Here is a 26750-nt window from a genome sequence, read left to right as displayed (position 1 = left end):
CAATGTGTGACTATTGGTGCTCTCCACATTATTAGAATGACAACAATACTCTTTTAGTTTTTTCTTTATCTCCTTCTTTTTTTTCACATATATCAAATATATATGATTAGAATAATTTTTGGTTTGTCATTATAATTTTAATATTTAATAATATCTAAAATTTTTTACGATACTTCTTTATAATATTTTATTATAAAAAATATTTAAAATATTACATGTTATTATTTTTATATATTTTATTATTTTTTAAAAATAATATATTATTATTATTTTTCTTTCTCCCCCACGGTTCTTCTATTTTTTATCATATTGATCTTACAAAGCAAAATTTCTGGATCCACTGCTGGATGATTAGATAGAAAAGGAATAGATGAGAGAAATAATTGATGGATATAAGATGGATATCCACCCATTCTACTGTATATTTGATGAAATATAGAAGAATAAATGAGAAATTTTTTTTATTTATTATGAAAAGAAGAAAGAAAGAAAGAATGATATTTATATAATATTTTTATTAATTATATCAATAAAATATTATTATTATTATTAATTTATAATACTTATTTGTATTAAAGAGATAAGTAATGGATAAATTTACAATCTTTATAAATTATAAATATAAATATAAATATTTTTATATTTATTTAATTAAATAATAATTTATAAATTAATTATTAATAAATTAAATTAATTATATATTAATATATAAATAATTGATTAACTTAATTTTTTAATTTAAAATAATTAATTAATTTTATATAAATAGTTAATTAAAACTATTAAATATAAATAGAAAATAGATGATAATTTTAATTATTTAATTATAAATATGTATATAATATATTAAATTAAAATAACTAGTAATAAAATTTAATATAAAATTAATAGTTTAGATAAAATAAAAATTATATAAATAATATGAATGAAAAAATGAAGAAGTGTTATATTTTTATCAAAAAAATTTAATGAAAGATAATTTTGTCGGTGCAAAAATATATCCTAACATATGCTATCTATTATTCCTTTCATTCTTCCAATTAGTATATCAAATAGATTGACAAATTTTTTTTATTCATTCTCTTTAAAAATTCTATAACCAAATTATGGATAGAAGTTATCCACCATTCCAACTTCATTCATTCTCCTTTTATGACCCGAGCCAAATAACGGGGAGAAAATCCGTATCCAAAAACACCGGCCCTCTCCGGCTTATTTATGGTCTCATCCCGTTTCGCCGACTTAAGTACAGAGAACTGCCGAATCTTGAAGTCCGTAACTGAGGCGCCGACTTCATAGAAGCCTATTCATTTTCGCATCGCCCTCCTTCCTCTCGACGCCTAGGCGGTTCCTCCGGCTCTCTTTGTTTTTTCAAGAAGACAGACTCATTCAGAGGGAGCGAGCGCGTGAGAGAGAGATTGGGTTTTGGAGAAAAAAAGAAAAAATGACAGATGAGACGGTAAGATTCGGGGTTCTGGGCAGTATGTTCGAGGCGATGGTGAGGGATCGGTCGGCGGCGAAGAAACGGAAGCGGTTCAGGACGCTGCTGGATCGGGTGTACACGGGGCGGGACTACTTTAGCGCCGTTCGGCTCATCCTCCCGGGCCTCGACCGGGAGCGCGGCTCGTACGGGCTCAAGGAGTCCGCCCTCGCTGCCGCCCTTGTCGACGCCCTCGGACTGGCCAAGGACTCTCCCGACGCCCTCCGCCTTATCAACTGGCGCAAGGGCGGCGCCCGTTCGGGTGCCAACGCCGGCAACTTCGCCCTTGTCGCCGCCGAGGTCCGGCATTCTCAACACAACCTCCCTCACAATCAAATTCCTATCTTTTTGTCCTTGCTTTTCTTGGTTCTTTGCTTTAATCCTTCAGAAAATTGGACTTCTTGTTCTTTCTTTTCCTCCTCTGGAATAGCTCATCTTTTCGTTTTTGGTGCAATGTTTAGTGGTGAATCATGAATTGACTTGTTAGTTAGTGCACTAAAAATGGTGGCCTTTTCTTTTCAAGAATTGTGTCGACATGTTTAGTAGGCGGAATTTGATACAAGGAAAACGATTCCTTTTTGTGATAAACTTGATTGCTGATATTTCCAGCCTAGTTGCCAATCGGCTCTTGTTTGTTCTTGAGATTGGATTTTCTCCTTTCTTATGGGAAAGAATGATTAGTTCCTTTTTGGCCCAAACAGCTTCGTTCTTGTTTAGATTTTTATTGGCGTATTTAGCAGGCTGGACTTGATACGAGGAAGATGATTCTTTTTTGTGGTAAACTTGTTTGCTTTTGCTTCAAGACCACCGTTGCCAATGGGCACTTGAACTGCAACTGTGAAAATAATCAATACCTTGAACTTTTTTCCTTGTTCTTTTATTTAATCTTTGAAAAATTGGATTTCTCATTCTCTATGTTTTATGGATTTTTCCCGGTTCATGTTTTTTTCTTTACCATCGCTTATACTGGGTGCTCTCATAGCTCGTGCTCCAAGAACAGTAGCTTTTTCCATGTCAAGAATTTTTATCAGACACGTAAACAATAATGTCACTTTCTTTGAAACTCCATTGACTTGCTCTCTACAAGGTTTATTGATGTCATTATAACCTTTTACATAGATGTAGCATTGCATGTGGCTCAGGTTCTACAGCGTAGGCAAGGAATGGCTTCTGGTGGGCTTACAATCAAGGAGTTGAATGATGCTCTTGATCAAATAGCCTCAAAAGAAAATAGGTGCAAATTTGTGGCCATTGAGAATTAACATTTGCTGAATTTCAAAATTTTGTTTAGAAAGTTATTTTGGATGACCAATGTGTAGCCAATCTCTATCGGCTGTTGCTTATTGTTTTATGCTCAGTTTTTAAACAAAAATTGCATTTTGTAAGGCTGGATGCACGATTTGAATGTTTGAAGATAATTAGAAAGTTCAAATTTCACTGCTATGGATATCCAAAAGTGGTTTCTTTCACTTTAAATTGAGGGTGGACCCATATCATTTTAAAATTCAGAAACTCTAAACTGTTGTAGATGTTAACTTTGTTTCAAGTACTATTCTGTTCTTGTGTTTTGTCTATGTCTGCATGCAAGATTGTCTTCCATTTACTTTTCAGTGAAACATCCATTTTAACAGGGCAGAGAAGACTGCTGTTCTTGCTAGTCTCATTAAGAAAACAAATGCCCAGGAAATGAAGTGGATTCTAATGATCATTCTTAAAGGTATCTCATTGACAAACTTCTATCATTTTTACTCAAAAGAAAGACAAACTTCTATCATTGCTCCATCTTCTTGTAAAGAAAATAATCGTTTTGTACTTCAATTTATCTTCTTTGCAGATCTGAAGCTGGGGATTAGTGAGAAGAGTATATTTCATGAGTTTCACCCAGATGCTGAAGATTTGTTCAATGTCACTTGTGACCTAAAATTAGTCTGTGAAAAGCTGAAAGATCGAAGTCAACGTCATAAACGGCAGGTAGCATCAAGCTGTCAACTTTGAACATATTAAGCTTTGGTTTCCTTCTCTCTAACAAATACTGCACTCCCTTGACATTTTAATGATACTCCTTTAAGTAGTGTAAATCATGGTGTCTGTTTGTGGTTTTTAGAATTCTTTCCACATGAATTAAGTAGCTTACTCTTTCACTGTGGAGTGCGAACATATATATGCCAAGCTGTATTTCCAGGCAGTTGTGCTCTAAAACTTGGAAGAACTTATGGTTTTATTCTGGAAAAGACTCTTGTATGTATATATTTTTTTTGTAGAATATTTTATGATATTTCCAATTTAACAGTAAACTAATTATAACCAGGAAGTCTTGCCCTTTCTTGTCTGTGCGCTACAGATCTTTCTTCAAGACTGTGAATGACTCTCAGTATTTTGTTTTCTTTTTCAGATAGTCAATGACTTTCAGCATGCAGGATAATATCAACTTCCATCAGGAGTGATTTAAATGTTGACAACGTTAAAAAGAAAAGTTACCATTTTAGACATGGGGCTTATGCATGTTCCATGAACAGTTAGTTCAGTAATTATGTGTTAAGTTTGTTGACCAACATAAATTCAGAACAACGTGTTTGGACTCTTCTTAATTTTAATGTGATCTTTAAACTTGAAACTAAAAAAGCATTTTAGTTTTTCAGAAACCATGTTTCTGTAATACCAAAATCTGGTTTTTCTCAGCAATAACTGCTTGAATAACTTCTGGAAACTAATGAAATAGTTACAGCATAAGTTTTGATGCTATATGGACTTACAATGAATGCTTTTAGTGTAGGTAATGCCAAGGTTATCTGCATTTCCTAAGATATTCTCTGAAATGCTGGATCAAATCCAACTTGGACATAAAATGATCTTCATTCTTGGTATTTGTATTTGATGGAGCCTGTAAATTTTGTGCTCAGAATTTCTTGCATGCTCTTTTTTTTTTTTTTTTTTGGGAACCTTGAAGCATTATACTCCATTTGATTTCATGTTATATTTGTAACTTGACCCCACAATTTCTACTGTGGCATATCTTGTATGAGCCCATTAAAAAATCTTGGAATAGAGATCCTTCGTGGAATAAACTAGAGTCGTAGAATCATTTATGAATTAGTTGAACAGTGGATGCAATATACTAGGCAAGTGGTTCTTAGTTCTAATAGTACTTTTTCATATCATACTGTAATTGGAACGAATGGAGGATGAAATTAAACTGATGGAGACCTTAAAATTTCTGATTGGTATTTGCAAGGAAGGATTTAGAAAGTTATCATATGCTATACAAGTTTTTGGGACTGTTTGACATGAATACCAGTATTCATTTAAAGCTGAAGGAATCTTCATGAGGTAAGGTCTGTCCGTTTATGCAGTTTATAAGATTTATTTGAATGCTAGTTGTCAAACTTGGCTAGTTTAAGAGTAGGAGTCATCAGCATAGAAAGTGTGCTGGATCCAATTGTCATCTGGATGGGCCTTCTTTTTCCTTTATGGGATTTTTTCCTTGGTGAGGGGGATCTATGTTGACTCAGCATATTGTTTGTTCATCATCTTTGCTGAACCCATAGAGGAAATGGACTGAGTTTAAATCAGGGGAATTTTGCTAACTTTGGTTATGGTGCATCACCTGTCTCATACTTTTCCCCTTTCCACCAGTGGAAGGCTGACTCTTAGGGTTACAGCAGCAGAAGTTGTTCTGCTTTGTGATCAATAGAAGATAGTTGTGATGTTGTATGGTTAACAACTTAAAATCAAATATAGCTTCTTCAATATATTGTTTGGTGGTGCCAAAAGTCATTTTTAGTTACGTTACATTTACTTTTTTAGATCTATAGATGAAAAAAAAATCAAAATCATATTGAGCACATAGCATATGCAGGAACCTAGCTGAATCCATATTAGTTTTATTTGTCTGGTTTAGCCCCTGTATCATTCTTGTATAAATTCTTTAGACTCATTTGGGTGATCATTTCAGCTTAAAATTGCGGTAAGTCCATTACATGCAGTAATGTGCATTGACAAAAAAAATGTCCTTTTGATGACTAGGATATAGAAGTGGGAAAAGCTGTAAGGCCTCAGCTAGCTATGAGGGTCGGTGATGCTGCAACTGCATGGAGGAAGGTAAACCTATATCCAAGCATTTTACCAAACAACATATCCTTGGCCATATGCTTCTTTTGTCTGGACTTGTGATGTTAATATTCTTTTGTCAAGAGCAATACCAACATCCATGTCTTGTTATCTTTATTTATAGGGAAATATGATCTGCACTTATCATTATTAATCACATATTTTTCTTGTTCTCTAGCTTCATGGAAAGCATGTGGTTGTCGAGTGCAAGTTTGATGGTGATCGCATTCAAATCCACAAGAACGGAGAAGAGATTCACTTTTTTTCACGGTAATTGCAGTTATATTCTAACAATTGCTTAGCATCTTTTTTCCCTCTTCCTAACTGTTGAATATCTCTGGTTTAATATTAAATTTTTTAGTTGTGTCAGAAATGATTCATTTTCTTTGCCTTTATTGCATGAAGCAACTGCTGAAAGTTTTCTTTTGTTTGTTTCTTCAATATGTTGGACTCATGCATATTTATCAGGATAAGTTTGGTGTCACATCATTCATTTTTGATTACCTAAATAGTAGTCATAGCAGTTTTTTTTTTTTTTTGATGCTCACAGGAATTTTCTCGATCATCCCGAATACGAACATGGCATGTCGAACATTATTTTACAGAACATCACTGTTGAGAGGTAATCATCCTGGTTAATTTTTATGTGAAAATGCACTAGAACTCCTGGCATTCTGTTCCTTTTGATTATAGTTTGCTTTTGAATTGTCATAAATGCTATAACAAATTGATAAAAAAAAAGGCAGCCTTTTCCTTTTTATGATTTCAACTATTTTTGAGGTTCTGTTCTCTTGACATCTCATGTGTAGCCTTTTCTTTAAAGCTCAATTCCATTCTCCAACATCAAACAAAAAATTGATTGCATGATTTGTATCTAGAATAATAATTTATCAGATGTCTTAGTTTTTAAAAGGGGTCGAAGCTCTTGTTTAAAAGAAATAATTTTTTCTACTATGTTTTTGCATTCATTTAGTTTACCCTTTGACAATGTTGCATAATTTTTATCTGCATATCAGGCAGGCCACTATTAGGCACACTGATAAGATGCACATTCCTAAAATTCTTGTCCCTAACTAATTTGGGGAAAAAATAACCTCATCTATTAGTATATACCTTGACGTGAAGCCAGTGAAAACAAACCTTATCATGAAACTAGAGAACTTAGTAATCTGAACCATATCTTATGTTGTCCCTCTGTCCCACAGGAACCCCATCAGGGAAAAGAAAATTTGTAACTGGACATTGTTTCCAGTCAAATGCCAGACTACCGCAAAAAGTCTCCAGGCTCTTAAGTACGAACTGGACTGCATATCTGGAATGAAAATCTGAAGAGGATAAAGAATCCTTCAAAATGAAAAACCACCTTGAGTTGTCAAGTTTGCTGAAACATAAGGAACCTGCTTTAGGTACTTCAAGCTGAAATTGGCCTATAGTTAGTTCTGGTTTTTTTTTCTTTGCATATTCTTTTTGGATTATTACACTGATAAACATAACTTCTTTTTAATAAAATTCATCATTTATCTTTGTGCAAATTGATGTTATTCAGGTGTATTCTGGATGGTGAAATGCTCGTTTGGGACACCTCAACTCAACGTTTTGCAGAATTTGGTTCAAATCAGGAAATAGGTCATTGGATAGTTTAACGCAGTTTCTGTGCATGAATTTGTTTATTTAATTTTTCTTTGCCACCCTAATTATTGAAAACATCCTTTTGCAGCAAAGGCAGCTAGAGAAGGATTAGAGAGTGACCGCCAGGTTCCAAGCTGAAAAATTTGTGCTTTATGATAATGCCTAGACTTTATATATAAGATGGAGTATACTAGTTTCATGTCTTTATTTTTATTTTATTAATATTATTGTTATTTTACATGCAGCTATGCTGTATCCTTTCCCCTGCAGTTGATATTTCGTTTGATATGCTTCACAATGTGAGGTTGGTAAGGAATAAGCATCTAGTGTTGCAGAGGGAATACTGGCATGATTTGCAAGTTGTAGCATGTGCTTTGTGGATTTACATTTTGACATATATCTTATATCTTTGTGTTCTTTATGGTTTGAATTGCTGTTTGTAGTAGAACAAAGGTTATTTGATGGTTTTAGAAGTTGGGCTTGACTTCATCAATTCAAGGAAAGCAATTAATAAATGAGGATTTTCTATGGCTAGAATTTTGCAGCAAGTTGGTAGGTTGAGTATGTTAGAATTTGTTAATATGGATATCCTGCTTTTTGACCAGTATCAAGATTTTATTATAAGATGAGCTTGCTCAAGGTATATATTCACAGAAGCATATCCAGAACCAACAAGCTTGATTCCATCCGTTTAGGTCCCTTCTGAAATTTTTACCATCAGAACAGCTAGAGTTTAGTCATTTCCGTTACCTCTGTCAATCTGATATTAGCCCTCCTTCCATATACAAGCTTGGAACTGGTACCAGCATATCCCTTCTGTCTTGTCTGCCCCACTCACTTTGCATATGCTTTTTCTTGCTCATGCAAAATGCATCAATATGCCACCATTATTTTTTTATGTCATTCTTGGTGAGCTTTGATCTGTATCTTGACTTAATATCTGCATTTATGGTGTTTATCTTGACAAACGTTATGTACAGATGTTGCATTTGATATTCTTTATGTCGGAGACACTAGTGTTATTCATCAGAGCTTGACAGAAAGACTTGACCTTCTGCGAAAAGTTGTAAAACCTTTGAAGGGTCGCTTAGAAATTCTGACCCCTAATGGGGGTCTTAATGATCGTCGTTTGCAAGGTGAGCCATTTTCTCATTTTGCGTAGTACCATCCAGATGTGAGAATTATCAATATCCAGCTCTGCAAAACAAGTGCAGTCATATTGTATGATTCAGCAACATAGCTCCTAAAGAAGCAACCACAACCTTGCAAGTTATTGTCTTATTACAAACAATATATAAAGATATATCACTTTTCCGAAAGAACATTATCTATGGCATTGATATCTCATTTTACATTTATGAAGCTTATTTCCCAATGTGAGAAGACCATGACGTTATTTTCTTCCACATATATTCTTCCATATGCATGCAATGATATTCAATTGTGAATCTGCTTAATTTTGCTGTGTCTCATAGGTCACTACCAGAGCTATTAAAGAATTTCTAATGAATTACCCATATTATTCCCTTTCCATATCTTCTTTGTTCTTAATACTTGTTCTTATCATTGCAATAAGTGGAATGACAACTTGATTTGGGCCATACTAAGTTGGAGGATTTGTCCGAGGTGTGACTGGCATATTTGTATTACCTATATTCTATGTATATTTTTATTAGTAGAATTTAATATGCTTTTATGTGTTTATTTTCTGTCACCTATTTATTTGATTTTAGAGTTGGAAACTTGACTTGATATTTATCTTGAAATTTCAGGCGAGCCATGTTGGTCCCTTGTTGCTTACACTGTGGAAGATGTGGAGAGATTTTTCAAAGAAACTATTGAAAATAGGTCATATATTTCAGCATGCTAGTTATCCTTTCTGTTATTCATCTTATTTATTGAACTCTTTCAAGCCATTAATTGTTCAGTTAGCTGTTTCAAAGTATTTCTAGCCTTTTCATGGTTTTCTTGTCCTCTGTTTTGCAAAGAATGTCTACATAAGCATTGACTTATAGCCCAAATGTGATGCTGAGTTTCAAGAAACATTTAGCCCCAAAATTAAGGATATGACAAGAATCATGAAAAGGAACTGATATTAGTTGCAAGGGTGTATCTATCATTAGTGGTTTAGGCTGGATTCAAAAGTCTAACCAAATTATGGATAGGTATGTTGTCATTTAGCATGGACTTCTTTAATCAGTTCCATCCTTCAGAATAAATCTCAAGTTTTATTCTTTTTAATAACTGTATACTCTCTCTTATAGTTGAAGTTCATTTATTTGTTAACCAAAAAATAGCTAGTTATTTCTTAGGAAGGCCCAAATTTATAACATTTGTTTCTGAAGTTGAGAACTAGATCTCTCTCTCTCTCTCTCTTTCTCTCTTTCTGTGACACATGATTGTATACACACAGGTTGACCCATTCTACTATAAAGCGTAAAAAAAAACTTGATCATCTAATTAACTAGACATTTTATTTGTGCCTCATCATTATGCATCATTCAGATTAGATGAATTCTCATGTGCCCGAATGACAGATTTCATAGGCTTACTAATGTGGAATTTTGTACTATTATTTAAAAGAAAATTGAGAAATCAAGGAGGAACAATCTGATCTTACTGGGTTTTAACCAGTCACCTAAGGTACTGATATTGCAAATGGCACCTGTAGTGATGCTTGATTTTGTTTTTTTTTTTTTTTGTTTGAAGTATCTTGATTTTGTAATAAAGAATTCAAAAGCTGCATGTAAAATGTTAAAAATTCGATACGTTATATAACTACCTTTAACACATTTTATCTGCTAATATGAATCTAGGACCATCACATGTGTTCAAGTAACTTAAGGAATGTATTTCTGAGATATGTGGCCTTGATTAGAATTCCTATGATATTATAATAGAAGTGATGGCACCAACACTGCTTGCTTCTTTATGGGCCAAGTATGTTACTCAAAGATATTTATGTTATTCAAAGATGTATATGTATAATTTGTCTCTTGAGTCTTGACCATTTTTATAATTTTGTAGATATTGGTAATAAACTTGACTTTGATTATTAAGACACATGCAAATCATGCATGTACATGCACATTAAATTCCTGAAGATGTATATCATTGAACCCCGCTTTTTGAAGTTTGGATTATTTGGCACCTGTAGGCTGTAGTCTTTGATACTTATGCAGTTATGCCTCACTACAGCATTGGAGCTGGCTCAAGCGATTCAAGGTCATGTTGCTTATATTGAGTTTTCCTTTACCGTGGACTGCTGCAAGTAAAATAATCCATCAATGCAATTTAGGATGACAACATGTCAAAAACCTTCCCTTGTGAACCTAGAATTGACTTAATTTGTCCTTCCTATGTCCTTTCCATCAAGGACTATATAATTACCATCAATGTAATATTGCCTCTCTTTTCATGATTTGTCAACTTGACCTCTTTGGTTACATCTGCTGATTAAATCATCATCCTTTTTCAGATTTTGCATGTATATTTTTATTCACAGATCAGAAACATGTAATTGTTAAAATCAATGGCCATCATTGGCATTTATGAACCTTAGCAATGTGTGTGAGAAGTCATTAAATTAGTAACTTGCTTTGAGTCGGTGGACATTATATCTCTGCACCATGTTCTGTGGTCTGTTTCAGACAATTTCAAACTCATAGTAGGGGGAAAAAAGATGCATGAGAAAATAAAATTTGTGTAAGGATCATATTTAGGTTTTATTATGATGTTAAAAAGAACATTTGCAACAAGATTATGTGGGCCAACATAGTGAAGTTGTACTTTGGTGGATTTTCAATGAACGCTAGAAGTGAAATGAGTATCTGAAATATAAGGTGAATATAGGATGACAAGAGGGATAAAGTTTGGGATCTGTGCACCTAATTGAGGAACCGAGACTGGCATTAAAGCAACTCCGTCTTACCATTTTTATTTTTTTGATCAGATTTCATTATTTTGCCATTAAATTTTTGAAGCTAGCCTGGTCTAATCTCTAGCATGAAAATATGTTCTGATAATCCTTTTGAATTCTCATTGCTATTCTAAAGGTTGCAGGCACCAATCATCAGGACTTCCAATTTTTCCCTGGGTCTCCAGGAGTAGGCTTGGGCAAATGTGAAAAGAAAAGAAAGCTTATTTCTATGCTTGTGACTTTTAATGTCTGGTACAAGGTCTAAAAGGCATACATAGACCATAATGAAAGTCATGAAAATTTATGGGAGGAAACTTGCATTGTGGCAGATATGATCCCCGGTCAATCTGATTGCAAGTAGATAGGCTATGGTCAATAGTTTGGATGCCACATTTTCATGAACAGTTAACAGTTATTGATGATTTGCTCTTGCATACTTGTACATCATGTTCTGCTAAAATCATGAACGCCGAGCTATTAAATGCTAGTCATTCTTCTATCTCAATTATAAGCAGTGAACTCAATTTTTTTTTTGGATACTCTTCAGAGATGAGGGGATTGTGTTGAAGGACCTTGGTTCCAAATGGGAACCTGGTGATCGAAGTGGAAAGTGGTTGAAGTTGAAACCTGATTACATACATGCTGGTGCTGATCTGGATGTGCTTGTCATAGGTTTGTTTTTTGTAAGTTTGTTTTGTTGGTTCCCATTCCAGAGTTCATTGATCAGATTAAGTTGATGATGATAGATTTTTGACTATAGGAGGATATTTTGGTTCTGGCCGTCATGGAGGAGAGGTGCGCTTCATGTTTTCATCTGTTTGACATAATACCCTTCTCAAACACAGTTCTGATGTGTTGATCCTGTAGTTCTTATGTGGCCACCTAGGAGCGACCCTGTCCTGCAAAAGGGCTGGTAGCTGCATATGGACTGTTCCTAGATGGCTCTGTCAGAGCTAAATATTAGTTGTCTTTGTAGATATGTGTAATGTGTATAAATATCAACTGCCATTTGCAATTGTTCTTTTCATCCTTTCTTTTCCTGTCTCATTGCAGGTAGCTCAGTTTTTGGTGGGTCTTGCGGTGCGTTCAGATTCTACCAGCTATCCAAACCGGTGAGTAAAATTTTTGAACTTCTCTTTTCAAGTTACTGTATTTTGGCTCAGATTTTATGGTATCATGGGTAACTGTTATGATTGTGCATTTTCCTGATCAAGGCCATCATGCTGCTTCCACAGATAAGTTAATGTTCTCAAAGTAAAGATTTTGATCATGAGATGTGTCTGGTGAGGCTTGGCATGAGTTTGTTATCATTGAGATGGTGGTCTTTGATTAGGGTATGTCAAAGAGAGTTCACATCATCTATGCCATCAGATTAGAAGGCCATAGCATTAATTATTTCTTTACCAGTGGTGTCAAAATCCATTGTTTCAGATTGCAATTTTTCCCTTTTAGTTGGTTGTTGTGTCCTATTGCATTCGTTGCAACGATTTTACCATCGTTTGTATGCTATTTTTACCATACGCATTGTAGCACTGCATTTTCCAATGTGTTATTGTTGTGCATGTTGTGTAGGTTGTATAAATGGCATCCATCTATATCAAAGATATTGTAGTCTCAGAAAAATACTCTGTGATTTGAGTTACAAGTTGGTACCATTTGATCAAACTATATATTTAGTATGATCATATTTGTACTGCATCTCTCTTTCTCTCTCTCTTGTAGAGGTATGGTTTCTCACATGATCTTAAATCTTAGTGGGATATCCTGCAAGACATTAGAATGGGTTACCATCCTGAGTGTCCGGATAGGACCGTCCCACCGTTGTTCTGTTCGAATCGACACTTTTTTGGGACATCCCCGGTCCCAGGTGTTGGGACAGGGCAGGATGGCGGAACATCTCATTACATGAGATTTAAAACCTTGGTTTCTTTCTCGATTTGACCCCTCAAACCTCCTTGGCTTACAAAATGGTAAGATTGCAAATTTTTAGGTGAAGAAAATGCAGAATGAAGCTATGCTTAAAAAGTTAAGAAAGGTTTTTGGGTCTCTCTCTCTCTCTCTCTCTCTCTCTCTCTCTGTATCTTGTCTCTTGGGTTGGGGGTTGTGGATTGCCTGAAAATTTAATAAATCCATCCAGTTGATTTTTGTTTTTGATATTTAGCCACCTGACAGGTTATCTAGAAATGCCTAGAAGCATTATAATTTTCAAGTTAATTGATCTACTGGGTTATGATTATTTGTTATCATTGTAATTTGTAAGTAAAACACTTTGAAATATAGTACTACTGCTTATGAACAGATAATGAGAAAAAGGGAATGATTTTTTCTTTGTATTGGACTGCTTTATCAATGGAGAGCCAGTTTGTAGTTTAGATCCTTTGGTTAGTGCAAGATGTATGTAGTTAGGTATAGGTTGGCTTTATCAGCAACAGCTTATATATTGGGTTGGAGATATGATGCTAAACAACAACCGAAGCATGCAAGTTTTTGTTTGAATTTTCATGACACAGTTACTTGTCACCAAGAAGCAATTAGTAGAATGATAAAATAAAAGAAAATGACTTAGCGACTGGGTATGTTTTTAACTACATATTGGTAGTATGACATTTCTTGTTTTGCTACAATACTCAGAATGGTACATCTTATGACTCTTACATGATATAGTTAGATCTCACTGCTTGCAATGAGGAAAGATGTCCAGTTTATCTGAAAGTATGCTGTGATCTGTAAATATGCAGTATGCATCAAAACCTTTTGAAGTGGTTGGATTACTTCTATTTTGATTGACGATACAAGATTACAGTTAACTAAAAGTTGCAGGGTCAATAAGCTGACTCAGGGTCCATATTAAATTAGGGATGTTTTTGCTTTGATGCCTCAGAATGCAGGGGGTAGAATACTGAGTTTGGATGGATTCATTAGTAAACTATGAATATGATATTCTTCAGTTGTCCTCCCATGTTGCCTTGGGGCTTGGATTTGGTCCCTTTCTTCTTCTTTCTTCTATATTCCTCTCTCTTTTTTAAGTAGTATCACCATGGCTAACCACAAGCATATGGATCATATTGTTTTTCAACATTTATTTTGATGTGGTATAAATTAGTTTTTTATGTATCAGTCTGTTTTATTTTTATTTCAAAAGTTATTTTAACAATAATTTTATTACCTACTTTTTCATAGATTTGTTTCATTCTGTCGAGTTGGTACTGGTCTCTCTGACGAGGAGCTTGATGCTCTCATTACGAAATTGAAGCCTTATTTCAGGTAGTTCCATATCATCATGATGTTTCCTCTTAAAGGTTGTATTGTTGCTGGTTTTTATTATACACAGTTTCCTCCTTTCGTGTTGGAATATAATTAGGTCTTTTCTTATTCTTTAGAGCATGTTGCTGGGATCGCTGTTGTGCTTAATGTTTCTTTTGTTGTTATGCTGGTATCATATATTGATCTCAATTATGGGAGTTGTCCTTACCTTCATTCATTTTTTCGTCATATGGTAGCATTAGATTCTTCGTTCATGAGAAATAGGCTGGATTAGAATATTCATTGTGACATGCTGTATCTCTTTTTATGTCCCTTAAGTTTCTCTTTTAACTGCAGTTGAACTTTATGTATTTCTTCATTGTTGATTCAAGAGTCAATCCAAAATCGGTTGGCAGCTCATATACATGAACTCGAACATGATAAAGCACAATCAAAAACCCATAAGGACTACAAAATTTTACTGGTCTTGGCTGATAAACCTTTGCTTATGACTGTCGCAGCCCCTGGGACAAAAAGAAGTCTTTAAACATTAGACTCCAACAGAATGATGTTTACTTTCCCCTGTACAGATTGAGTAAAGTCCTGCATTTTATAAAGAAAGTCAGGCACCACTGTTTTAGGTTAGAAACCACCAGTGCCACTTTTTAGGGAGAAGTATATATGTTGTTCTGTTACTTCTGTACTGTTATTCTGTGGACTGATTAAGATATGACCCACAAGCACTCAAAGTGAACCATAGATAAGTGTTCTTGCATTAAAAAGGAAAGGGATAACGATAGACCCTTATGTCTTGCAGGGCAGTCAACTTACCTATGTTTTTGTTAACCCCCTTTTCATGGATTGATTCATTGTTTCTATCAATAAATACAAGCCCTCAGTATTTTTCTGATGTCTTTCCGAGTTCTGATCAGAAAAAGAATCAAACTGCTGCCTTCAATATGGTTTTTCCCAGCTTTTTATTTTAGTCACTTTTTTGGTTGAAGCTGCAACCCACAACTTTGGGTCATGAGCATGTCACCAAAAATTTGTTTGCAAATCAAGGAACATTAGGTAGTAAGTTGTTGGCCTTTTTCCAAAAACTCAACTAGATATTGTCCGCTTGTCAGAGGCTGTCAATCGGATAATCCCCTGCCCATCGTTCGCCGAACCATCCTGAACCAAATGGTTCAGGTCATATCGAACCGTACCGGTGGGATATTGGTCCGGTTCCGGCATGCAAAACGGCACAGCGGCTATCTCGGGGGGGAGGGAGAAGAAAGAGAGGAAGAGAGGGAGAGGAAAAGAGGGCCTCCGGCGGCCGTCAGAGATTGCCGGAGGCTATCCGAGCTCTTGTCGAGTGCGGTAAGGGCGGAGGGAGGGAAGAAGAGACAGGAGGAGATCTTACCGAGTCATCGGAGGCTCTCGGACGGACGGCGACGCCGCCGCGAGATCTCCGACGGCTGGTGAGCTAGCACCGAGGGAGTTGAGGGCGGTCGAGGCCGGAGGAGGGCCTCCACTCTCCTCCAGTTTGAAATAGGGGTTTGCCCCTGTTTCGTAATTTTTTTTTGCTTTTTAACGGCCTTCGGCCGCTCTCAACTCCCTTGGCGCTAGCTCGCCGGCCATTAGAGATCTCGCGGTGGCATTGCCGTCCGTCCGGAGGCCTTCGAGGGCCTTCGGTGACTCGATCTCTCTTTTTCCCTCCCTCTGCCTTTACCGAGCTCGGCAAGGGCTCGGATGGCCTTTGGCAGCCCGGGGGCCCTCTCTTTCTCTCCTCTCCTTCCCCCCCTCTCTCTTTCTCTCTTTCTTCTCCCTCTCCCCTTCTCTGCCCTATTAGTTTGGCCTGGCATGGATCGGTACGGACCCGTACCAAACCATACTGTCGGTCGGCCGGCCGGCACGGGGTCCAGTTCCGGTTCGGCGGTCCCTGCCCCTGCCCCTTAATTTTTTTCAGTTTCAACATGAGTTGATTTGTCAGTTCCTTTATGCACTTGATGTCTTACCATGGTATTATTGTTTGCTCGTGTTTTTAGCATCTTTTTGTATGTAGGTGTCAATTTGGCTAGAGATGCCATCATATGAGTAGTTGCCTTCTCTATTTTTGTGATTTCTTAGTGCTTTAAAATAGGGATTTGGCTATCCTTGACATACATTATTTGTCATGTTTTGCCTATGCATGTTCAATGCTGTTTAAAACTAAAAATTATTTGCGGACTTAATTTCTTTAAAAAAGCTTTAAAAAAATAGAAGGTATTAAAAGGGTGTTGTGCCAATTCAGTGTTGGTGTTATGACTTGCCCAGCAAGGGTACATGCAGGGTGGCACAGGCTGATATCAAAAATCTTGTCTCATAACCAAAAGATATGATCTGTCATACTGGCAACAAAGTTGGAAACCTTTAGTAGCTAAAATGGCTCCCTAGATGATTTTCCCTGGACATTAATCTTTTATTATCAGTTTGTCATATAACAACTGAATGTCTTCTGCAATCACTATCGAGCTTTGTGGATTAACCTATTAGATGTATGCCCTAAAAGCCAATATGACAGACACATTGAAAATTTTTAGGACATAAATTTGTATTTAAAATATTGATTTATCAATAAAGTGGGTAATTTCATTTTCATTCCTATGTAATGTGTCCTTGAATCGTTCAAGAAATTAATAACTTAAAAGACATATTCTCAAGAGTTGAGAATTTGAAACATGTGTGATAAATTCTTAAATTGCTCCTGATCGATGGATCATCACGGAGATGGTGATTGATTCGGTTAGATCGACGTACAGATTGTTTCTTTCGGGATAGACGAGTCTCGAGTCTACAGTGTAGGGATACTGAGCAAGAGTGCGGGTGGTTGTTGGAGAACATCGGTACCGAGTATGACCATACGAGAGATCACATGGATGTCTACTCACTCGTCAGTGATCTTCTCGATGCTGTAGCAGTGTGAATGGTTCTTTGATCTGTGGTGCCTCGACTGCTCACAGTGGGGTTGTTGTAGTTTGATTGCACATAAATATGGTCTTTTAACCATTTGAATCCTTGTAGTGTATGTTGGCTGCAGTAAGTTCATTGTAGGAGTAGGATACGTACCTAGACGAGATCTATCGACTTTAGTAGATAACTAGTCCTATGAGATTTGAGAAGCTAAGTCCTTAAGTCTGTGGCCATAGCAAGATTATTGATGGAAAGAAGTTTTCATGAGTTTCATGATTTGGACTCGAGCTAATTGAATCTTGTATATGACAGATGTTGGGGTTTGACGAGTTTTTCATAACCTCCATCTGATCGAGACTCACAATAGAGAAACTGAATCACACGGTAACTACACCTAGGGGTTCTATTTATTTTGTTCTGCTGGATTGCCACCACATATTGCTAGACGTCACTAGTGGATTGTGAGAATTCATTAGGATCATTTTGGATTGATGATCCTAGATGAGTATGAGTTGGAATTGTTCCAACTCATTGAAAGGTGTTTTGATGATACTATGATGGAGAACATGGTATGTCTCACTACTAGACAGAAGAGAACTTATGGAGTCACACATAATAGGGATTTTATTAGATCAAACGGTTGGATCACGATTAAATTATCAATATGATTGATAATTTGGATCAATTTGTAAAAGTTACAAGTAGAGGATCTGCTAATAGTTAGCAAGGAGGACTTAATTGTAATTGTTGCAATGTAATTTGATGAGATCAAATTGGGGATCAAGTCCTAAATAATTAAATCTGATTTAATTTGATTAGACTTGATCTAATTAAGTTTAATTGGGCATTTAGATTTCAGATTTGCCTAATTAGATTAGGATTGAGTCTGGAACGAATTGGGCTCGAATCGGGTTCGAATTGAATCCGGATTGAACCCAAATTGGATTAGACACCAGAGTCCCAATTTACTGGGACTCTCTCTCTTCCCTCATGCTTAGAGTGGGGTGCCAATATCAGATTGGCGTCGTACGTGAAAAATAAGAGGGAGAAGGGGTGCACATCCATGTGTTAGCGCCCCTTCCTGAGAGTCTCTTTCTATCAGCTCTTATCTTTATCTATTGTTTTAAGTTTGAATTTGATTTAAACTTAAATTTTAATCTCTTGATGGATAGGATAAAGGGATGAGGCATTGGATTTAAATAGGAGAATGATTTGGGCCGCCACACATAAGAGATACAAGATTTCTACGTAAGTTTTCATTGTAAAACTTTTGAGAGTGCGCCCCTCCTTCCTTCTGCGCCCCTACTTCCAGACGCCCAATCCCTGGTGCGCCAATAGCGAGAGAGAAATCAGAGAGAGAGAGAAAGGAAAGAGAGAAGGAGTTCTCTCATCCCAAATTGCCTCTTCTCTTCCTCTGATCCTGCGCGAAAGGTGTTCACGCACAATTTTCTTTTCAGATCATCTTCTTCGATCTTGCGAAGAGTCGAAGAAGGAGATCAAAGGAGCGAGATTTGAAAGAGAGCTAGCACCTTGATGATCTCGGACGCTCCCGATCTACATCTGCCCCGTGTGGATATCTATAGAGGCCGGACGTATGCGCGGCTTCATCGGAACCTGCAGACATCTTCAGATCCAGATCTTGAAGAAGGAAAGAAGTGCTACAGATAGGTGATTCGATCACCGGATTTATTTTCATATTGAAATCAGATGCATATTCATTTTATTTTATCATATGAACTAGATCTGTAGGTGTTTAGATTAGATCTATGCATGCGTAGATTAAAGTGTTTTAATCTATTCTTCCGCTGTCTGTTTTGAAAAATATTTTGAAATCTGCATGCATGAAACACCTAAACTTAACCACCAAAAATTCAGCTTTGAGTGCATATGGTGTGTATTTTGATTGAGTATCATTTTGCTTTTACCATCCATAACTTGTTAATTCTCCCTCTCTTTCACATCTATCTAGAATTTGGACCAGGTCTTACATGTCCATGGAAAGTTCCGTTTTATTTCTGAAAATCTTTTAAATAACACGGTATGAGTTTAAAATGTGTGAGATATACAAGTGGTGTATATTGTTTGAGTGTAGGTTTTCAATTCTTGATCTCATATTTCATGTATGATGTGGTGTTCACATTTATTGATCTTTTTCTTTGTTCACTAATCTAAAGACTCCAATTTGAAGACAGTGGGTGGTTATTTTTTATTTATATCATATTAGAAATAAGATTGTTGTTGTTTGTTTTGTTTTTCCTCAGCCTAACCTAATTGCTAATCCATTTTAGGGACTTCAATCTGTCCTTTGGAGTATGATGAGATTTGTATTGTGTTTACACAATTGGTAATACTTGGAATATATTTTACTGGGAGATAGTGATGGAATGATTACCTGAAACTGATAGGAAATTGAGTATAAATAACTTGGAAATCAATTGTAAGGGATAAAATGGGCCATTTCATGTTATACAAAGTAGTGCCTTCTTGTCAGTGGTCATGTTATTGGCCTCCTTTTGAAGAAAAAAAAATAGTGGTATTTAGATATATTTGTTTGTGAGATGTGCTGATTTGCCCTTTCTCGATGGATTTGTCTACCATTTTTCTGTATCTATTTTGATTGTTATATTCCCCTGCATTATGTCATTCCAAGTGTTATACTCCATGACTTATCAATATGTTTTATCTATGGCTAAAGAATTGAAAACATAAAAATAAACATTAGAAATGTTGTTTAAGTTGTCTTTTTCATTTTTAACATGTGCAAATTCATCCATATCTTGGTTTTATAATGAAATTATAGTTTATGAAAAGTCATTGTCAAGCCTAGACTTTTTCACAAGCTACTGAAATTCGTTCATTAAGGGTTGTCTATAAGGATATTTAATTTTGTTATGGAAATTTAGATTTTTTTTTCTACATGTTGGTAGTTTACACAAGTGAGGCACTAACAGTTAACACTTTGCAAGATAAAAATAGGTTTCTGTATCGCTAAACATAGACTCTCAACTTTCTTAATTATTTGGCCACCCTTTTGTTTTAAATGATTATATTAAAATTTCTTTTGGTGTTATCTTTTCTCTCCTCTCTAAATTTAACTCTGAAGGTGAGAAACCTTGATCAATAAAAGTATTGTTTAATTTCAAATTGTGTTTCCAGGAAGAATGAATATCCAAAAAAAGTGCCACCCTTTTATGAAGTCACAAATAATTCAAAGGAGAGGCCAGATGTTTGGATTGACAGCCCTGACAAGTTGGCAGCCCTTTTTCTCTTTCATTTTCATTAAGTATATCTATGATCTTACAATTCTTTGATCACTTTTTTAACTGCAGATCGGTCATACTTTCTATAACTAGCGATATCCGAACTATAAAGTCTGAGGTACTTCCATAATTCTGGTGCTTGAATCTCAAGTTATTATACTGCTTGTTCAGATTCTAGTTCTTGCAAAGATTGTATACTTATATCTTTCATGCTGTTGTATTTGTCATAATACCGTATCTTGCAAAGCTTTTTTTCCTTTGATGGTATGCTGCTGTTATCTTTGATCTATTATTTCTAGTTGTTTAATTGTATTTAACACCAATTTTAAATATTCCAAGGTATTTGCCGCACCATACAGTTTGAGATTTCCACGCATTCATCGTGTGAGATATGACAAGCCATGGCATGAGTGCCTTGATGTGCAGTGTAAGCATTCCTTGATTCTTAATCAACCAGTGGGCTTTCTGATATGTGTGACTGGTGTTTTACCCTTGTAGATGGTAAACTCTGAATATAGTTCCAACCGCCAAGTGTATCATGGCGCTTATTTTCGAACTGAATAATAAGAGAGATGTTGTGGAAATTTCAATAATCATTACATTATACTGTACCTGATTTCTATGATTTAGTCTGCAGCTAAGCTGAATGGTCTGTATAAATGAAGGTTTTCTTTTGTTCAATATTGGTATCTGTTAGTAGGCATCTCCAGTCATGATTATTTGTGCAGGGATATGTCACTGTTGTAAATGTAGCTTATGGGAAACATTTCCAGTGCCTATGGGTTAAAGATGCATGTGCAAACTAATATAATGGTTCAACACGAAGCTACAAGAGAATTAAAAGAAAGAAAATTGGGGCTCTGATAGATGTTGAAATATGGAAATAAAGGATTTCAAAAAAGTGCTAGAATTTCAGGAACATGGTAAAAAAAGGAGACATGATATCATTATTATTGCTTAAATGAACTATTCCTGGATTTTTGTGCGAGCCTCTTTTGATTTTGTTATTTCAATTTAGTTTTTGATTGCATTTCAATTTATAAAAAGCAGCTGCAAGTTACATTCAAGCAGCTGCAAGATACTTTTTTTGAAATTATGTTTGAATATTTCTATTTACTATCTCAGCATTCGTAGACTTGGTACATTCAAGCAATGGGAATACACAGAGGGGAACAGATCATGGAGGTCTGCAAAATCATGGATCAAAACGTGTGAAGTCCACCAAGAAGGGAGAGAAGAAAAATTTATCCATTGTCCCTGCTCATTTGATCCATACTGACATCTCTGGTGTTAAGGAGGAGACCCTCATATTTGCAAATATGATGTTCTGTATCCTCTAATTGGTTTCATGTTATCTACCTCCTTTTTCTTTTTGTGCATGTTTTTCAAATTCATCTGCCTATCGATTGGGAGATAATATACTATCCCTGTTCCCTGCTTTACTGTTGGCTGGTTCTCTGAGACTGTTCCGAGTGAATTAATCATGTTGTGTAGAGACAAGTTTTGGCCTATCCAGTTTCCAGTTGTTCCAAGACTTAATTAGATTTAAAATTATATAAATTTCCTTGACTTTGTTAGATTTTATCAATGTTCCTCCATCCTATTCTGTAGACTACTTTCACAAAATTGTGGTTGAGAATGGGGGAACTTTCTCAATGAATCTCAATGACTCAGTTACTCACTGCATTGCAGCTGAAAGAAAAGGTATGTCCTTTTGTTTTCCATTGGGTATTAGGCATAAGCTTGCTTGACTAAAATTGTGTGATGAGTTTGGCAGGGATCAAGTATCAAGCTGCTATGCATCATGGAGATATCATTCACTATTCTTGGGTCTTGGATTGTTGCAAACAAAAGCATCTTCTACATTTGCAACCGAAGTTGGTCCAAACTGCATTATGTACTTGCATTTTCTGTTTAGATTGTTTTAGTTTGTCAGCATAAATGCTAATGATTTTGCCGGTGGAAGGTACTACCTATTTCTTGCAGATTCTTCAAAGAGCAAGTTTCGGGAGGAGATTGACACGTTCTCTGATTATTATTACTGGGATATAGATATTGCAGACATTAAACAGGTATGCTTTTAGAAAGTACCATTATTGCCAGCTCAAATTTTGCCTCTTAGGAAGTTTTTTCCTTATACAATGAATATGTCTATCAAATAAACTTAAAAATTCAAAATTATATGTCCATCAACCAATAGGCAAAAAATTTCATGGTTTTGTCCTGATGTTGATTCATCGAACACCATGGTGTGCTTCAAAATACGAACAGCTGATGCAGCCAGAGTGGCAGAATGATGCAGTCAAAATTTCTGATGGCAGCCTCAAAAATCCAGGCATGCAGACATAGCATACACACATGCATGCATGTTCACATGTGGTTCAGTACTTAGAAGAGAGAAACTGGAAAGGGGAAGAGAGTTATGTATGTTGTCTCACAAACAAATAGAATAACCATGAGTTTGCTAGTTGCTTGTGTCACTTGTTAGGTTTTATTTAAGGTTATTTAGATGTGTTGGGATACATTAATTAATAATCAGTGGTGGTAGATTTATTTTTAAACATTATGACACTTAAGGTGTCCGTATAATTGTGATAACTTTAAATTAAAAATATAGGGACACTTCATAATTTTGATGGGGTCAGTTTGCTTGAAGTGTCAATATAGCCTTGATAACTTCATATTGAAACGATAAGGACCCTTAAAATATCTAGCACTTGAGACTAAGAGTCTCTCGATAATACTCCCCCAAAAAATTGCCTAGTTTTGGCACTTTGGCTAATGTCAGTAGGACACTTCTTTTTGAGGCCGGGAGGGGAGGAGAGGGGGGGGGGGTGCGGGGGGAGGAGGGATGCGGGGGGGGGAGTTAAAAAGAAGTGCCCTGTTGATATTAGCAGAAATGGCATGCTGTGTCATGCCATGTCCAAGTATCTGGAAGTGCTGATACTCCTGGAAATTTTAAAAATAGGCATCCAGGTAACTCTGGAATAAACTAGTGGGACCTAGTTTGTGGCATGAAGAGAATTCTACTTAAAAATGTATATCCTCTCTCATTCATAATTATGGACCATTTCTTGTCGTCCTTTTTAAGAATTTGATGTGACCAAAAGCATGCTAGATTAGTAGCCATATTTAAATAGCAAGGGAGTAAATAGATCAATGCCTCATTCTACCAATGTTCTATAATGGCATCTACTCTATTGCAACAGTACTCACTTTTACAGCACTGCTTGTGTACTTTTGTTCCTGAGAGGTAGATCGTATATATTCTGAGCATACATCATGAGCATCTTTATAATTGTTATTGGGAGATTATATTCTGATACATTGTCATGAGACTGAATCATTAATGTCCCAGTCCGGTTGGTCAGTGAGGTAGTGGAAGTTGTTGCAATTTGGTGTTGCTTTTAGCCTTTTATCACAATTTGTGTTCTTCTGCTGTAAGTTAAATCATGGTGTTGCAGTGCAAGATCCTTCTGCATGTCTAATATTGAATTGCTAATCTAAGACAGTTGTCCAAAAACATAATGATATCTGGAAAGCTGGAAAGTTATTTCTTCATTTTACCTGTGTTGTGAAGTTAGACTGGAAGACAATGATCTAATTGAGGACTTGGGTGTCGATGCTGGCCACCTACTGGCATGGCACATGCTTTGTTGTGCCAGAACATAAACATGTGCGACTACATGCTGAATGAAAAAAAAAAAAGAAAAGAAAAAATTACTAAAAAATCCTTTTAGTTAAAAATATTAAGAAATGAATTTGAGAGATGTCATGCCAACCCACAACATATTCTAGCACAAGCCAGCAATGCACAGTACACGCTGGCCAGGACTGGCACTGCCAGCAGATGACTGCATGGGTCTAATGTATTATGTTTTTGATTTCCAGATATTCAGCAATATGCATGGACCAGAATATACGAACAACATAGATTATTATAAGAAGAAGTACTGTCCAGTGGAAACATTGTGCTTGTTTCAGGGTTGTTGTGTTTACTTCTACAAATCAATGTCTGTTATGTAAGTTTGGTGCTCATTATCATTCTAACTTTTCATCTACTTAATCAAAGAACAATATTGTCTAAATCCTATTCTGTAATATTTACATATTCTTCAAAATGTTTTTTGTTGTATTGAAGAAATACATGCGGTGAAGTAATATTAGAGCTTGCTTTAAGGAGGATGAGGCTTGAAATAACCATGCATGGTGGTGAAGTTTGCAGCAGTCTTCAACATGCCACTCATTTGATTGTGTATTCAACAACAAAAGAAGCCAACAACTTTGATGAAATATATAAAAGGTAAATATTGACAATTTTGTAGTGATCATCCACAGTTCCATAGACATCTGAGTACCATCTTTGCCAATTTCTGATGGTAGTAGGTTGTATCTGCTAGTACAAATTTTGATGTTTAAAATCTTGTATGTATGAAAATTTGATAAGAGAAATGCATATTTATGGGATGACTGTATAATTTACTTCATTTTATGACTTCCTTTTTTTCCACAATTTCAAAAACTTGTCTTTTTGTAGTTTATCAAATTTTGATGTTTAAAATCTTGTATGTATGAAAATTTGATAAGAGAAATGCAGATTTATGGGATGACTGTATAATTTACTTCATTTTATGACTTCCTTTTTTTCCACAATTTCAAAAACTTGTCTTTTTGTAGTTTATGCTATATTTGTACATATATGCATGCTTGCATGCAAGCATGCATCTTTTTAGTCAAACTGATTGAAACATTGATGTCTCCTTATGTTGTATCCTTTTTTTCCTGTTTTATTTTTTTTCTGACATGTCAGCTAATTAAATGATACCATGAATTTTGGAGTAGTTTATGTCTTCTGCTTCTGCAGTTTTCCATCTTCTCAAAGACACCTACTACATGACAGTAGGCTACATGTTGTGATGCATCAATGGTTGGAAGATTCATTAGAAAGAGGCAAGAAGTTGCACGAAGATTCTTATAACTTGAAGCCTGATACCTTTGAAGAAATTAAGATTGATGAGAGGTAACTAGTACAATGCTTTTATGATGATTTAGAGTGGATATGTTTGTATTATTTGCCATATTTTAAGCTCTAAAGAATTGGAGTGGTGAGGACTTTGGTAGACGGCATTAATGCACTATCCTTACTCCTTAGCATAAAAATTGGTCCTAATTTTGGCAAGCTTTTCATAGCCAGTTTACCTTTGAAAACTTTTAACCATCTGTCAGCATCTATATTATGATAGTGACCAACTTCGTGCTTGCCATCTAATTAGGTTCTTTTTTTATAGTCACCTGTTTCATAAGACAAGATAAAGACACAATAATTTTTTTCTTAATCATTTTTCAGTCTTTTAAAAATAATGTAGTTAAAAAGAATGAAAAATATCTAGAAGAAGAATCAATAAGAGACGAGCGACTTTCCCACAAGACAAATGATAATCCCTACGACTTGCATTTAGGCATTACATGAGTAACAAGCTTCCCCTTCCTGTCAAACATTAGATGTCAGATGAGCTCCGATGATGGTGTGTTTCTTGTCGGAATCTAGAACCAGCACCACTTCTGAGGCATTTTCTTGTTAGTAGTGTTTCTTAAATATCTGCTTCCCCACGCCCACACCTGCACCTCCTCATTCTGCCAAGTAGATGTCAGATGACTTCTGATGATGGTGTATTTCTTGTCGGAATCTAGAACCAGCACCACTTCTGAGGCGTTTTCTTATTAGAAGTGTTTCTTAAATATCTGCTTCCCCACACCCACACCTGCACCTCCTCCTTATTCTGCCAAGTAAGGTCCAAATGTACATCCATGATGTAAGCAAAGATAGGATTTTCTTAGATTAATTACATTCTCTGGTTTGTGTGGTTTGTACAAGTAATTCTGTGAGCTGTTTTATAATATTGGAACAGATTCAGTGAGGATAGCAGGGATTTGGTGGATCTTTGTTGTGATGAAACAGTTACAGGTTGTAAAATTTGATAGATACCATCCTGCCTTGCATGGTTGTTGACACAGTGTCAAGGTGCACATTTATATCAGACTGACTGACCCATAATTTTGCTGCGGCAAGATGCTACATTACAGGATCCTTGTTGGACTGCATATATGTTGAATACTAAAGATGATAATCATTTTTAATGGGCTCAAGTATTATTTATCCTTTTCCAAGCCTTCACCT

The 26750-nt window shown here is 35.7% G+C and overlaps 1 protein-coding gene across 4 annotated transcripts; it reads left to right on the top strand.

The window, feature by feature from the left end:
* The first annotated feature begins 1329 nt into the window (after positions 1-1329).
* Positions 1330-25611, top strand: LOC105039319 (DNA ligase 4). Of its 4 annotated transcripts, none has more exons than XM_073245743.1 (26): positions 1330-1780; positions 2623-2714; positions 3112-3197; positions 3315-3451; positions 5504-5578; positions 5766-5857; positions 6138-6209; positions 7134-7213; positions 7305-7342; positions 7462-7468; positions 8197-8352; positions 8989-9064; positions 11683-11807; positions 11896-11930; positions 12189-12247; positions 14316-14399; positions 20469-20561; positions 20642-20690; positions 20912-20999; positions 21698-21901; positions 22151-22276; positions 22350-22449; positions 22539-22644; positions 24464-24594; positions 24714-24875; positions 25476-25611. In XM_073245743.1, the coding sequence occupies exons 1-26, from the start codon at positions 1445-1447 to the stop codon at positions 25594-25596; spliced, it is 2730 nt and encodes a 909-aa protein (XP_073101844.1). In that variant the 5' UTR covers positions 1330-1444; the 3' UTR covers positions 25597-25611. The 4 variants fall into 4 exon arrangements, with proteins under 4 accessions (XP_073101844.1, XP_073101843.1, XP_010913736.2 ...); XM_073245742.1 differs by having other exon boundaries at positions 25473-25611; XM_010915434.4 differs by having other exon boundaries at positions 25437-25611.
* Positions 25612-26750: the final 1139 nt, after the last annotated feature.

The sequence above is a fragment of the Elaeis guineensis genome, chromosome 1, assembly GCF_000442705.2.
Source record: "Elaeis guineensis isolate ETL-2024a chromosome 1, EG11, whole genome shotgun sequence".
Taxonomy (NCBI): domain Eukaryota; kingdom Viridiplantae; phylum Streptophyta; class Magnoliopsida; order Arecales; family Arecaceae; genus Elaeis; species Elaeis guineensis.
Note: the sequence above shows the minus strand (reverse complement) of the source record. Positions and strands in the feature narration are given on the sequence as shown.